At 43.9% G+C, this 15,317-nt stretch overlaps 1 protein-coding gene across 1 annotated transcript in view; it reads right to left on the reverse strand.

The window, feature by feature from the left end:
• The window catches only part of LOC109298789 (cytosolic phospholipase A2 epsilon-like), a 106,268-nt gene that overhangs the window by 67,451 nt on the left and 23,500 nt on the right, over positions 1-15,317 (reverse strand). Inside the window, exons 3-6 of the mRNA XM_019519067.1 lie at positions 13,066-13,138; positions 7,776-7,912; positions 5,999-6,130; positions 4,454-4,494 (exon numbers count right to left, since the gene is read on the reverse strand). Of these exons, the coding sequence (XP_019374612.1) occupies positions 4,454-4,494; positions 5,999-6,130; positions 7,776-7,912; positions 13,066-13,138 (383 nt within the window). The remainder of the gene's footprint in view (positions 1-4,453; positions 4,495-5,998; positions 6,131-7,775; positions 7,913-13,065; positions 13,139-15,317) is intronic.

Here is a 15,317-nt window from a genome sequence, read left to right on the forward strand (position 1 = left end):
TTTGAAGCACTGTTTTGTTTTGTTTCATTGAAACTGTTTCACTGTTTTGACACTGTTTTGATGCTGTTTCGACACTTTACCCATAGGCTATAATGGGGAATCACAAAAATGCCTATAACTTTGTCAATTTACGCCTAATTCAGATGAAAATTGCAGGGATGATAGACCCTTCTGAGGGCATGAAGCATGTCAAGTTTCAAGGAGCTAGGTACAGGGTTTTTTGTGAAACTGTACCTCAAACTCTTCAAAGCACAATTAGCATCACTTGTCAGCAGCGGCAACCTGCTGTCATCCCGCACACAGATCCAGGGGCCCACTCCCCCTGGGAGGAGTCTGGCACAGCCTCACAACCCTCCCAGGGGGTGTGGGCCCCTGGATCTGTGTGGGCCACTACTGGCTGGGGCCAGCACCAGCACTGGCTTCTTCCCAGCACTCGCCATGAGCTGAACTGAGCAGACTCAGGTGCTGGCGCTGGCCCCAACTGGCAGCAGCAGCATGCTGTCATCCACATGCTCCACATCCGGTGAGTGCAGAGCTTCTAAAAAAAAAGACCTGCACTCACTGGCTCCGGCAGCAGCAATTGGGGCCTTGGAGGACTCGTTACAGAGCCTGCCCCCCACCCTGCGCAGCATGGAGCAGTGGGGGGGCAGCAGGGATCACCCCCCACACACCTGGCACCTGTGCAGCAGCTGCAACATCACATGGGTGCAGCATGGCTCAGCAGGGCGCCATGCACTGTCCCAGAGCTGGGGTGAATCCACCTGTCAGCCGGAGCTTCCAGTTTGATTCCCCAGCTCTCTGATCATTCCCCCAGCTCCTCCCAGGGGGTGCAACCCCTGGATCTGCACATAGGGTTTCATCAGGCTGCTGCCACCATCTGGGGAAATAGCCCAGAGCTGCCACCATCCCTAGCTGGCAGCAGCAGCCTGTTGTCATCCTGCATCATCCAGGGGCCCACATCCCCCAGGAAGAGCTGGGGGAAACATTGGGGAAGCTGGGGAATCAAACTAGAAACTGGGGGAATGTTCAGAGACCTGAACATTCCCCCAGCCCCTGGTTCAAGTCCCCAGCTCCCTGTTTGATTCCCAACTCCCAGTTTAATTCCCCAGCCCCTGGTTCAATTGCCCAGCTCTCTGGCCATTCTCCAGGTCTTCCTGGGGGGCACAGGCCCCCAGATCTGTGCACTGGGTTTCAGCAGGCTGCCACTGTAGGCTGGGACCAGCGGCAGCACTGCAGTCTTCCCAGTGCTAGGCACGGGCTGCACCAAGTGGCTGCTGCTAGGCCCAACCTGCAGCAGCCGCCTGCTGAAACCCCATGCGCAGATCGGGGGCCCACACCTACCAGGAAGAGCTGGGGAAGTGATCAGAGAGCTGGGGAATCGAACTGGGATCTAGATGTCAATATCAGAGCAGTCCTTCCTCCCACTCCTTAGTTTCTGTTTCGCTGCAAGGAAGCTCGGCTTTGGACTTGAAACATTTTCAAACTTTCAAAACATTTCAAGTGCCCTCATTTCATTTCAAAGCTGTTTTGAAGCCATTCGTTTCATTTTGATTTTGCTGTTTCAAGGTCAAAACAGCTTCAAAACAAACCACCCATCGAAAGGTCACAAAGCACTAATAATTATGCTACTCCATTCTTTACCACATCACAATGTCAGCTCTGCTGAAACACCTCAGTCCTAGTTAGAGACAGTCATATCAGTACCCCTGTTTCAGATTCCTCACCTACAGGGATCTGAAACTTTTCCAACACGCTTTCAGTCTGAAAACATGACACCAGGGGACTAAATTATTAGTGTAAATGCTTAAAAGTATAACTGCCACACAAATTCATAAAGAACAGTCCATACCCATTAGACAACAATCAGGAGTCCTTGTCATCTTCTACATATCATGGGAGCAAAGTTCCTAGTTTTCTTACTAGTACCTTGTAGCCAGGCTGTCCATCTTCTGAGCACAAGACCAGAGCAGGACACAGATCTGGAAAGTGTAACCCAAGCCCTTCATCCTCATCGTGCATGTAACCCAGCTGCTCCCAGCCATGTGTGTAACACCCAACCCCCCTTCCAGCTGCAGATGGCACAATAGCAATCCACCTGCAACACACAGCACAGGCACCCTGGCCCTCTTGCTGTGCTGCCCTGCACCCAGGAACAGAAGCAGAAACAGGAACCAGAAGCCAGAGGAGGGAGAAGGAGCCTAAAAAACCCAACCACCACCACCTCAAGGGCAATGGGTGGAGTGGCAGCCCATTGACTGCATATTAACCCCTTGAAGGCCACAGCCCTGCTCTAGCCACACCCAACCTCTCCTCAACTTCTTGTCTCTGGTCTCCAGATATGCCAGGGAGCTAGCTATGGTGATGCAGCATATGGCTCCATCTTTCTACCCCATTGCCCACCATTATTCTAAGATTCTTTTTATGAGGAATCTCTAATCCATTCCCCAAGCTGGCACTGATAGTGAATTAGGTAGGTCTGCCATATCACTCTGTGAGTATCCAGGTGAAATAACAGATTCTCAGTAGGGCTGTCAAACAGTTAAAAAATATGATCATGATTAGTTGCACAATTTAAAAAGTTAGTTGCAATTAATCGTGATTTAAATGGCACAGCTAAAGACTCAAAATTATGCAAAATTGTGCAGGCACTTTGCGTGGTTGGGGGTAGGTGTGGGGTATGTGTGGAAATTTGTGAAGGTGTGGGGTGCTGTGGGTGTAGGGGAGGGTTTGAAGCCCAAGAAGGGGGGTTCCTCATGTCCTGGCAGGATGTGGGGTACTGTGGATCAGGAGTGAGGGGCAACAGCAGGGCTGGGGAAGCTGTGGCTTGAGAGTGAGGGGAAGATACATACAGACACACGCCACCCAGCAGGTAAGACTGTGGAGAGGAACAGTCATGGAGGGAGCAAAGGGGCAGGGGGTGCATATTGAGGTCCCCACAATGAGGGAGTTGAGCAGGACCAGGGCCAGAGGTTGGAATGAATGGGGCTGTGGGGCCAGGGCAGGTCATGGGATGGAGCCATGGGTCGCTTGTTCAGGAGCAGGGAGAGCACAGCTCCCGCTGCTACACGCACCCCCAGGGGAGGCACAGGGGGCATGTGCCCCTGGATATGTGCACAGGGCATAAGTGGGCTGTGGGCTCAGGGCTCTGCTCCCTGTTGCTATTGCCTTGGGAGTTGTGCAATGCCATGCTGTGCCTCCCACCTCTGGGTGGGCAGGGAACATGCAGCATAGCCAGCGCGTGGCTCCCAGGGCATAAGCAGCAGGACAGAGAGAGCCCCAGCTCTCAGCCTACATCCCACCTCCACCCAACACACAAATCTGGGGGACACATGCCCCCTGTGCCTCCCCTGTGGATGCAGGCAGCAGCAGGAGCTGCACCCCCCACACACACACCCATGGATGAGCTACCCATAGCTCCATCCCATGAACTGCTCCAGCCCCAGGGCCCCATTCACACCTACCTCTACCCCATTCCTTCCCTCACTATGGGGGGCTCGATCTGCAACACCCCCATGCCCCTTCCCTCCCCTAGGTCCCTTCACCCCACAGACTTACCTGCTGGGTGCTGCTCCACATGCTGCTGGGCTGCATTTCTGGCCATGCACAGACTGTGGCTGCTTGTCTGTGCCTATGCACACCCCTCTCCTCTGCTGCAGCAGCCCAGAGCCTGTGCCCAGGCTGCCCTGCAGTCCTCTGTGCTGCCACTGCTGCCCCACTGGGCAGCCCAGAAGCAGTGGTGACAGTGATGGAACAGAGCCCAGGTGCAGGCTCCAAAACTGTGTGCGCAATTAATGTGTTAAAAAAAAATTATGTGAACACTGATTAATGCATTAATTGCACCTGTTAACTGCGATTAATTGACAACCCTAATTCTCAGGTTCCTAATAAGCCTTCTTATGCCAGTTTAAGGTTAACTAACACAGTTAATCTGTCACAATTTCATTGGAGAAGTCATTAGAGCAGGGGTTTTCAACTGGCTGGACATTTTTAGTAAGTGTACCCCCAGTGGCCAGGGGGCAGGGCACACGGCCAGGCATGGAGCAGGGGGTGAGTGCATGGAGTTGGGGTACACTTACCAAAAAAGGAGCAGTGGCAGCATGGGGTGGTGGGACACAGCAGTGCAGGGTGGTGGGAAACTTTCCCCCTTCCCCCGCTCCCCACCACATCTGGCAACCTGCAGAGGGGCACCACTACCCTCAGCCACCCCCAGCCCTGCTCCTGGGAGGTAGTGGTGCTTCATCCCTGCCCGCCCACACATACTACCTAGGGCCTTCCCAAGTACCACCAGGGATACACAAACCTGACTGACAACCCCTGCATTACAGTGTAAGTAAGGAAATCTAGTGGGTCTGTACAATGCCCTAGGAGGAAATGTTCTTACATTGCTGCTGTAGATTGATTAATCTCCAAAATATTTTTATACTGATTGTAGGATACCTATGGTTTGACTCACGTGTTCTGCAAGGTGAACTCCACCTCCAGTTCCTCATGTGACTGAAAAGGAAAAAAATGGCATAAGACTTTGGACAGATGTATTTCCTGACCATAAATCAGAGAAATGCTTTAAAATGTACCCAAAGGAAATTGTGCCTAATTAAGAGGTTGAATTCCTAACCCGAGTTGCTAATTGTGACCGACTATGAAGGGATTTTTTTGTTATAATGCTGATTTAAATGTGTTCATGTTGAAATAATGAAGCATGCCTCAGTTTCCCTGACTAGCATGTAAACATGACAAGAAGTAGTTAACTGTGTTTGGAACCACAGCTGTGGAGATTTGCCTGAATGCCCTATTAGGGGTAGTGGGCCACCAAGCAACAAAAACACTAATTAGCCTATGCTGACAGTGGAGTGGACTCTGAACAAACATCTGAAGAAACTCCCTTCTGTTTCTGGAGTCAAGGAAGACCTTGAAAAGAGGAGAGTACACTTGAGAGAAGGTCCTGGAAAAGGGAGGTATCCAGAGCAGTAGTAGTCCCAGGTGCCCACTTTGAGGGTGGGAGGGAGCGGGTGTCTGGGGAAAGGCATAAAAATAGCAGCTTCTACCAGTGGCAGCACAGAGCTGCCCTCTTACACCTCTGGCCCAGAGATAACGGGAAGAGAGAGATGGCAAGATGAGGGCAATCAGAGATTAGAAAGGGAAAAACTGGGGCTGTTTTTCTCAACACACACAGCTTGTGCTTTGAGGCTGAATTTCTATTTCTTGTATTGCTATTACCTAATAGTAGCTGTTTTGTTTAAAGAAGAGCTGACTATTTTGCTGCTTTGGGTGCCCCCATTCATTCAAAAAGGTTCATTAAAAAACCTTAACCAAAATGTAGCTCTCAGAGTGGGCCAGGGACCAAAAGATCTTGGAGTCCAAGGAGCTGTAGTTTCACCCACTCGAGTAGCTACACTTGGGCTGTCTTTAGAGGCTGGCTTCAGACGTACTAGAAAACATTATACAAGGCTGGGGATGCCAAGTAAGTGTTTGCCTAGGGAATCTGTGACGCTTATTATCTACATTTATTTGCCATTACTTCTTCAAGTATCCACAATTGGGATTTGGCTATCCTGTTTAGGCTGCCCGTGGTTGAAAAGTGAACTCCTAGTGCAAAAGCAATGATTTTTAAATCAGTGAAATCCAAACTGATTGAGAAATCAGGCAAGTAAACTAATAGGAATACTCTAAAAGAGCTTATTGATTATGACAGTCTCCATCAGTTTTAGTTTTGGCAAACCAGCAGAGAGGTTTTCAGAGAACAAGTATGACCAAGTGTGTCAACCCATCTACAATTTCAACTGGCCAAGAGTGCTGACATTTTAATCAAGCTCTTCATTACAAATATGGCAGAATGAAAATTCAACAGGGTTTTTCATTAACCATCTGAAGAATGTTGTTATCTCAGTAGAAGGCAATCCTATACATAGGAAAAAACAACAAAATAAAAGTATAAGGAACTGTTTAGGAGGAAAATCCAAACAAGAGTTCCTGTCTTTTCTCTAAATGTATTGCTGACCTCTGGATTCAGTTGGAAGGTCACATGAGCAGTAGGTCCAACACTGAGTTTGCTTATGTCAAAGAGAACTGTACAGAGTTCATCATCTTTGGTGACTGTATCCTCATCACAGACTTTGAGCTCCAACATATTCTAGAAATAAAAGCAATGGATTTAATAAACACCATATTTTGTACTTCAAAGTGTCCATGAAGGAGGAAATCTTTAAGATTAAGTACATTTAGTATGCACATGTAAGGAAAGGAAGTAATGGGAGGAACAAGGATATAGGAGAGAAAGAAGGGTGAATAATTAGCTTACCTACTCTGCACTGAAGAAATGCACTCTAATACAGGTTTTTACCTAGGCATGATCAAGGGCATGATTCTAGGCCCAAGTAAGTCCTGGTTTACTTTACTGTGGAAGCAAAATTATCCACTCAGTTTATAAGCATCAGAATCTTATACTGAGCCCTGAGTGACATCTCCAGGATCCAACAACAAATGCAGTTCTGGAGACTATAACCACTGCAGCATTTACAAAGGAGAAAATGCCTCATATAACTGGACTTTTGACAACCTCACACATTACAGATCAAAATCAACCCTCTGAACTATACTTAAAAGAGACAGGCAATCAGTGTGACACAGGAACCAAAACAGTCCACAAAACTGCTATATGTTTAGGGACTCAACCTTTACCTAAAAAAAAGGAGAAAAATTAATCAGAATGTTGGTGGAAGAATATTTTTTGACTAAAAATATGAAGGTTAACTAAGAATTCTGATGAAAAAAATCTATTTGGTTAGGAAAGGAAGAATTGGAAGATATTCCATTAAGATAATAAGGTACTTAATTATTGTTGTCATAGGCGACTGGTGGGGGGGCACATGCCCCCCCTGACAGGACTGTCCCCACTGCCAATGCCACTTGCAACTTCTGCAGGTGTTCGCCAGCCCCATCCCTGCCACTGACACCAACACTAGCTTCTGTGGGTGCCCTCCCAGACTCAAGAGGTACCAATCACCCATGACTGTTGCTACATAGAAGGCACTGAGATACTATGAAGATAAGTGGAATTAGAAATGTGCTAGCTATAATTATTTGCTGTATTTGCTCAGTGTCTTGGGAAAAGGACTGAACACATTATTTTGTTGCATCTTCCACCAACAATACATGGACAGATATTTAATATTTGGAGATTACAGAAGGTAAACCTACATGGCAACTACATGCACTTACTGATATGTGGTTTATATTTTAATCTCTCTCTCTCCATGTGAGTGTGTGTATACACACATAGAAATACATACTAGAGGGGTAGAACATAATGGAATGTGTTGTTATGAGTTCAGAACGATTGCAATGTGCATGAATTGAGAGCCATACGTGAATTATGCAAGTTATCCCAAACAAATGACATTAAAACCCTTCTAACACACCGCACAATCATGAATTTTGCATGCAACAGTACATCAAACATGTCTTAGTGTAATTTACAGTTTTAAAAAGAATACTGAGATAATCATCATATCTTGTAAGTGCAAGTGCCTTAGCTGACAGAAGTCAACAATCAGATATATAGTGCACCAAGGAAGACATAGAAATTACCTAAAACAGTATGTCTCTGTCTAAAGTGTCTCAGTTTTGAAATATGCTATCTTGGAACTTTTTAGTTCCTTGGATACCTTGGATACCTTGTAGTGTGAAAACAAAATTAATTCAGGCTTAGTTAAGATTTTACCTATCAGCACAACTTCAGGTTCTTTTCATAAATAAGATGCTCTCATTTATGTTACCTTGACACGACGGTCAATCCTGTAGCAGAAGGCTTCATTCCAGACTGGGTTTTTGCAATTCTTTATGGTTTTGGTCCGGATCTTCTCAGGTGAGGCAGTTGGCAGCCACAGAGTCACATAGCAATCAGATTCACTTACTATACAAAAAAAGATAAATCATAAGTAATAGTTTATCCAGCAGTCAGTATTGATGAAAGAATTAATGCATAAGTCATTTAAACTGAGTGAAGATAGAATATAGTAGCTGTTTTTCCCCACTTCTTTCAAAGGGATACATGCAGCCCAGGAGGCAAAAAAGTAGGTAGTTTAATAAAACACTCACTAAAAGAAGAAACAGCTTTGACACATATCTTCCACCCCATTTCCACTTCTATATGATACAACATCTTTTTTAAACAAGTGTTAGAACAATAAAAAAGTTGTACACAACATACACACATCTATATGTACATAAAGAGATATCTATACCTATACCAGTGATTCTCAAGTTGTTTAGGCTCAAGGCACACCTTCTTAAACTCAAGGCACCGCTAGGAAAACACCAGCTCTATGTTTTCACTCATTTTGTGACTACAGAAAAATAACATAGCAATTTTTGTGTTGCAAAGCACTCAGATTACAACTGGACAGAATGGTTTTAACACTGTGGATTCCTATCTGAAAACTCTGGGTTTGTCTTGTAAATTGTGCTGACACATCTAACAATGTTAATATTGTGTGGCACCCCAAGACACCCTTAAAAGGATTTCAGGGCACCCAGCTTGAAAAATTACTGATCTATATCTATTTCCTGATATATATAGCTACACACACACACACATACAAATGTCTAAACCAGTACGTTGGGCATATTAGAACTGTGCTATACTGACATACCCCCTCAAACAAAACCACAGAAACAAGGAAACAAAATGTTATGGCACATGGTACATTCAAACTACTTTTCTACCCAGAGGCACTACAGCACTACAGACACCTCTCTAGAGCACAGTACTACATCACAATCTTAACTCTGCCCCATAGGGATGCCAGACTTGTACTACTCTTCCTTAAGTTCAGCATGAGTGCTGACCGAAAAAAAATCATTAAAGTTGTTTTTATTTTAAAAATGCCTTTTAAAACCAAACTTTCAACAGTAAAGTATTTATCAGAACAGTTTTCATAACTCAAAATATGTCAATTTTCAAGCAAAATCAAACAATAAGAACTTGCAACAGCAAATAAAAATGTTTTATCCTCATCAAAAAATGTTTTTGGAAACAAAATCCATTTCTTTACCACTCAAACAGCATATCTGTGCAAGGGGTTTCCATCCTACTGTCCTTTCTGAACAGGTCTGGAAGACCTGACATTTGGGGAAAAAGTAACTCCTCCCAACTCATATTCTGGGAGAATCCTGCAAGATATCTTCAGGGAATCAAAATCATGGGTCAGCGATTAACCCTTGTCTGGAGATGTCAGGTGCGCAACATTCTCACACACAGGATTATCTATTAGTCACTTTTCCCTCTTCCACCTTAACAACACTTTACTCACTCACTCATCTTGATCTCAACAAAGGACCATATAAAATAGAAGAGGTAAGGGTACTGGGCCTTTGACAAAATCCTTATTTTATGCTCAAGGCTTGTCATATATTTTGTTATATGGCATTGAGTATAGCTGTATTTGTGCCAGAGTCTTTTACAAAGTGCTAAGAATGTAGACTATTCCTCCTTCACCATTTCTCCAGAGCCAGACATTTATCTTGCTGTTAATAAGATCAGTGCAGACTGGCATCAGTTGCAAAGTCCAATGCTCCTCATAATCATTTTGCACATGCACAAGTTTGTCCATGTGCATGTTGGAATGATTAATGGTGATCAGTGCTAAATCATATTCCATTATCAAAGCAGTTGACAAATATTACTGAAGCAAGCTGTGAAGTAAGCAGATGAGTATTTACAGCTGGTTAAATTGAAAAAAACAAGTTGAGTGACTTGCTTAACAGGTTTAATGGCTTGGCTAAATCAGTAGCAGAGTCAGAATCAGGACTGTCAACCGTGTCCCAATCCAGACTCCCAACGCTATGTCTAATTCATCAGATCAAACTGCCCGGAAATAAGAAATATTTTTAGGAAAAGTAGAATGGCAGCTCTCAAAATATATTATAATAAAATATATAAATATATTATTTATCAAATATATATTTATTTTAAATATATATTTTATTTTCTTTCTTATAAGAGTAGGAATCAAAGCCAGAAAGATAAGGGACAAGCACCAAAAATAAATCTGTCCACACCTCTCCCTCTGCCATAAAGCAAAATATAGAAAATTAAGACTCTTGGTACAAGAAAGAGCAAAAGACACTGACAAGGAAAAGAATAAGATTTCATTTAAGTATCAAAACAGCTAAAGTAGAGAACAATAATATGAATATGAACATTAATCTTTAATGTCAATGATTTAGTAAGAGATGTTGAATTAAAGTTGATATTATTGGTAATATTTCCCCGTCCCTCTCCCCCAACTAAAATTTTGAGGTTTTGGTGAAAAATTGAAAGCTAAAGTATTTTAATTCTGAAGTTTCATCATGGGAGTTATATTTTCAGTACTTTATGTTTCTGTTCTGCATTAGCTAAGTATTCAGTTTTTCACCAAAAAATACAATTTTCCATAGAAAGGAAATGTATTTTAATTTTATTTTCACAAAAACCTAAGTTTCTGTCAAAAAATATTTGGCCATCTCCACTACTGCCTTGTGCCCAGGGCCAAATCTAGCCAAGGGGCACCATGGTCCAGACCCAGCCCAGGGCCCCAGGTAAGTTTGACACCCCTGCACTAGGTGAACACCTTTGCAAATAAATAAGATGCCTTTAAAACCAGAGAATGAGATGCGGCAGAGCCCCACTACACGTCACATTGCAAGGCAAGCGGGAGCAAGAAGCACAGAAAGTCGCGTAGCTGTAGGAGCTATAAATTCTTTTATAGTAATCATCTTGAAATGACCTAACAAACTTCTGGAAGTATCAAGCACTGTATTGACCCATCTAGCACATGTAAAATGTAACTTCAGAAACATCTTTTTCCTACCATGGTGTAACAGGAAGCCAGGGATTCCTTGTTTCTATTGAGCAGGAGCTAGCAGTGAAGAGAACCCCAGGAGGCTAGGCTACTTGCTAAGAACAGCAGAAGAACAGGCGACCTGACCACCTTAGGCTGGGGCAGTGCTAATGGCACTGAAATAGTTTAACAGGCCAGAAACTACTTGGTATGGCAGTCTGCCTGCTGCAAAACTAGCTGTACCATAGTAGTACCAGGGAGCAGAGCACTGGCTCCAATCCCAGGAGCTGGAAGCTGTTGCGAAGACAACTAGGCAGTTAGCCTGAAGAGAAGCATTTGTAGTGGCCAGGAGGTCATAAGACCAGAGGGGCAGAGCCTCAGCTACATATAAATTCAGGGTTTGAGTCCAGAGCAGGGGCTGTCTTTCAGGCTGCCAGGGAAGCATCTCCATACTACAATGGCTGAGGCTGAAGGACTGTGAGAGATGCCCCTCTGGGCTGATTACAAGTAAAGACCTGAGAGTTGCCTATGAGTTGGACTTTCTTATGCAGCCAGAGTCCTTGATTTTATTCATGGCCTGAGAGCTGACTTTTCTGTTATAGTTATAACTGGAGGACTGGGATTGGGACTGATAGGACAGATGGAGGCGCCTGAGGGATGCATGAGGATAACAAACCCTGCCAGGGGCTGCGCTCAAAACTCAGAAAGATCACAGCTGAGGAAGGCTGCAGCCTAAGGACAAAAGCAAGCCGGAGGCCCTGAGTAGTGCAGCTGGGGCCCTAGAGCGAAGTTATCAGGACCCTAGGGGCAAGACTAAAACCCTTGAACAGAGAAGAGGGATCCCAGAAAGGATGAGACCAGAGTTTTGAGGAGCAAGAGCCATGCCCTTAGAGGGGAAGCCAGACCCAGAAGGGGACAGACCCAAGCCCTTGGAGGTGAGACCAGAAGACAGATGAGACAAGATACTGGCTTGGGGTCATGGGATCCTCCCCCAGGATGATGAACAGTTAACACCTGTGAAGCATTGGTGTGGGCAGGCAGAGACCACGGGTACCCATAAGGCGCTAAGCTACCAGAGCCACTGTAAGGACGAGAAGAAGGCGAAACCAGTGATCTCCCGGGCAGCCACCCAACTCTTTTTTCCTAAAGTAACATCAAAAGCATGCCAGGCTAGGAAAATGGAGAGACTCCAAAACCAGAGAGGCAGAAACTGAGAAGCCACCAGGGCAAGATCAGCCAGCCTTGGACATGAATCTCGCTATACATGGCTTAAATTTCAGTGTGTAAGATATATTGATATATCAATAAGGCCTATCTACAAATATTGACTGAAGTACTAAATATTGCCTGTTGCATGATCTGAATCTGAGCCTGTTAACCAAATTATATTGAGTCACGTTCAGCAGGTTCTGTAATAACATAATGTTTTCTTTCTTGTGTCTTTGACTTCGGGGTTTTGCTTTTCTTCTGCTTGGCATTTTTTTCTTTTTCTTTTACTATTGATTTAGCTCCCTTCTCTCCCTGGATTTCCACATTCCTTGGCTCACAAGATTAATCATTCTGAATTTCACAACCATCTGTTGCATTACTACTTTTGCATTACTTTTGCCAATGGCATCACCCCAGCTGTCAGTGCACTCTGGGCCTTGGGCCAAGTGACACCTGGATCTGTGGAAAGGAATCACACACTTCCAGACATGAGCAACAGCCAAATGGAAGCTCTCAAGTAAGATGAACATTTTAAAATTCAGAGTAGAGCAAAGTTGTTTTCAAATCTGCATCCAGCCATTACACTCATTTTGCTTTTCATTTACCATGAGTTTCATGTCCTTGTGGTTTCCAGAATGAATGTACTGCTAAATCCATCATTTCAGGAAGTTGCTCCTAATGTTAAATACACCCCTCAATTCTTCCCTGTTGCGCACACACCCTTCTGAGCTCAAATTAGGTCTGACAGCATCAGTATGTGAAAGAAAAGCTGGTACAGTGAGGTTTCTTTTTTAATCCTAATAATTACTGAATCATGTTAACGTCTTTGTGGGCTGCTTCAAAGTAAACCAATTTGCTACTTTAAGATGAAGAAAAAAATGCATCTTTTTATACCACAAGAAACACATATTCTGGCAAGTTTACAACAATGAAATATGGCTGCATATGTGCAGGCTAATTCAAATAATACTCTTTTAAATATAATTATTAAAAATAAAAAGTGTAAGTAACATTTAAGAGATGTAGAAATACTCACACAAGTCTGCCTTCCGGAGATTTCTCACTCTTATTATTTTTACAGTGAGCAAGTTGTAAGGAGATATTTCCTTCTGAAGAACAACGGCAAAAAAGAGACATGGATGAGGATTAAAGTATGAGTCTTTCGATCCACATAATAGTATAAAGGTTTAATTGGCCTAAGTGTGCAGTGACCACAGTAATTACAAAAGGCAATGGCCTCTGTGACTTCTTGATATTCAGGTCATATGAACAAGGACTAATTCAACTTGTTTATCTTACTATTTGTGCGTCTGTACATGATATATATTTTACAGGAAAAATGTTTTAGACATTTAGTAGAGAATGTTAAATGTTTTAACTGGAGTTTCTGTACATTCCCGTAGACCTAAAAATAGGTCTGACTTTGAGGTGTTTGTACAGCGCTCAAAAACAATGAGGCCTTAATCTACCTGGCATTTTGGACACTTACCCAATTTACATAATGGGGCAGATCCCAACCCCCAGCTTCATTGCTGGAGAGGAAGGATTGTCTTCTGGAGAGATGTCTCCTGGAATGGGTGTCACTGGAGATGTGTCACTCTTCCTCTGGTCATAGAGTGCAAGATAGGGCATGAAGGGACAGAGCCAAAGTTCAAGCACCCTAGCACTACTCAATTAGCAGAATGGCTGCTAGGAAACAACTCAAGCTGGTGTAAGTTAAAGCATCCTATTGGCACCACTCAGTATTTTAGCACCACAGCTCCTAAGCCTATCCAAACTCCAAGTTTTAATGGCAAGCAAGGGCAAAGTAACATTAAGTGGATTCCACAAATTGTACCAGACCAAATGCAGCACAACTGAATTGCACCTGTTTTGCTATATCCAAGGCCTCTACAGCCACAGAGTAGGAAGCAAGATTTGGACACAGAGAGAAAATGTTCACCCTTTTGTAAGTAAATTACAAAGTCATTAAAATAAATGAACTGACTTAACACTCTGTGCAATGCAGGGTTCAAATTCCAGGGCTTTTTCTGCATTTTACATTATTCAGTATTGGATAAAACAGAAGGATCTATGAGACATACTCATCCTCTGCATTTCCGTACTAAATATTTAGTGTGGCTGCATGCTGAGCGTGCTGATTTAGGAAGATCCTGTCTGTTCTGCATCCGTCTGAGATGCCTGCCTCTCTCCATGTACTGTACGGGAGGTGCAGGCACCTTACACATTAATAATGGGAAGCATAACAAAGAAAGCACCTAGTTTGATTCCATAAATGCAGGCTGAGTTTGCAGGGCTAGCAATTAAAATACGCACATTTTCACTTGTATTCAGAGTAAATCTTATTAGGTTTAAGACAAAGAAAATAAGCAGCTCTGCAGTACGGTTTTTATAGAGTTACACTTGAGAGAAATCTTTATTTTTCTCTGGTACATCACTTCAAACACAAGAGGCAAAGCATAAAAATGACTCCAGGCCACCCTTGCTGTCATCAGATAGGAGCACTAGCAACAGGAAATTCATGAGGCAAGAACCAAACACCTGCTCATCTTGATGAGTTATAAATAAATCCCAAGGGCCGAGGAGCTTTCCACTGCCATCTCACAGAAACAGACTCCCCCTGTCTGCTGTCACCAGTGACCAGAGTGACCATGTCATAAAAACTATTCCTCCAAAGACAGGTCATTTGTAGCGCATAATAAAAGAACCACGAGTAATGCCATGCTCCTCCAAAACACCCTCAGATATACCTGTGCTGCCATATCTTCATTTTTGCTTTAGCTGGCTCTGTAACTTTTCTGTGTAGTTCCCCCGTACCAACCTATCTAACCATTCACTGTGGCTACCTGGTAGCCTAACAGATTGCCTTTTTGTCTGCTTATCTGTTGAATTGTCAAATCATTGTCACCAGGTATACTGTCTACCCATTCTTTGCTTATTTCCCATCTTCATTAGTTGTCAGTTTGTTAACTGATCCCCTTTTCTCTTCATTTCTCTTTACTACCACATGCAGATTTTGTCACTCAGCTCTTGGCTCTCAAATAGCTGCTCTGCAGCTTTTCCATCCCCTGCTCACAACCAGCCTTCAGATTTCACAGACCACCCATTTAGCTTCCATATTTCCCACGTCCACTCTCCCCTTGCTTCCACACTTGCTATTTCCCCTCCCACCCAGTGACTTGTCCCCACCCCATCACTAGAGCTGGCCACTTCTGCCTCAAAGTTTGCCATGTTGTTGTCATCTCCGCCTCCCCATTCCTCATACACACTTCTGCTTCCACTCCCACT

The sequence above is a fragment of the Gavialis gangeticus genome, unplaced genomic scaffold (assembly GCF_001723915.1).
Source record: "Gavialis gangeticus isolate Ggan-Ray unplaced genomic scaffold, GavGan_comp1, whole genome shotgun sequence".
Taxonomy (NCBI): domain Eukaryota; kingdom Metazoa; phylum Chordata; order Crocodylia; family Gavialidae; genus Gavialis; species Gavialis gangeticus.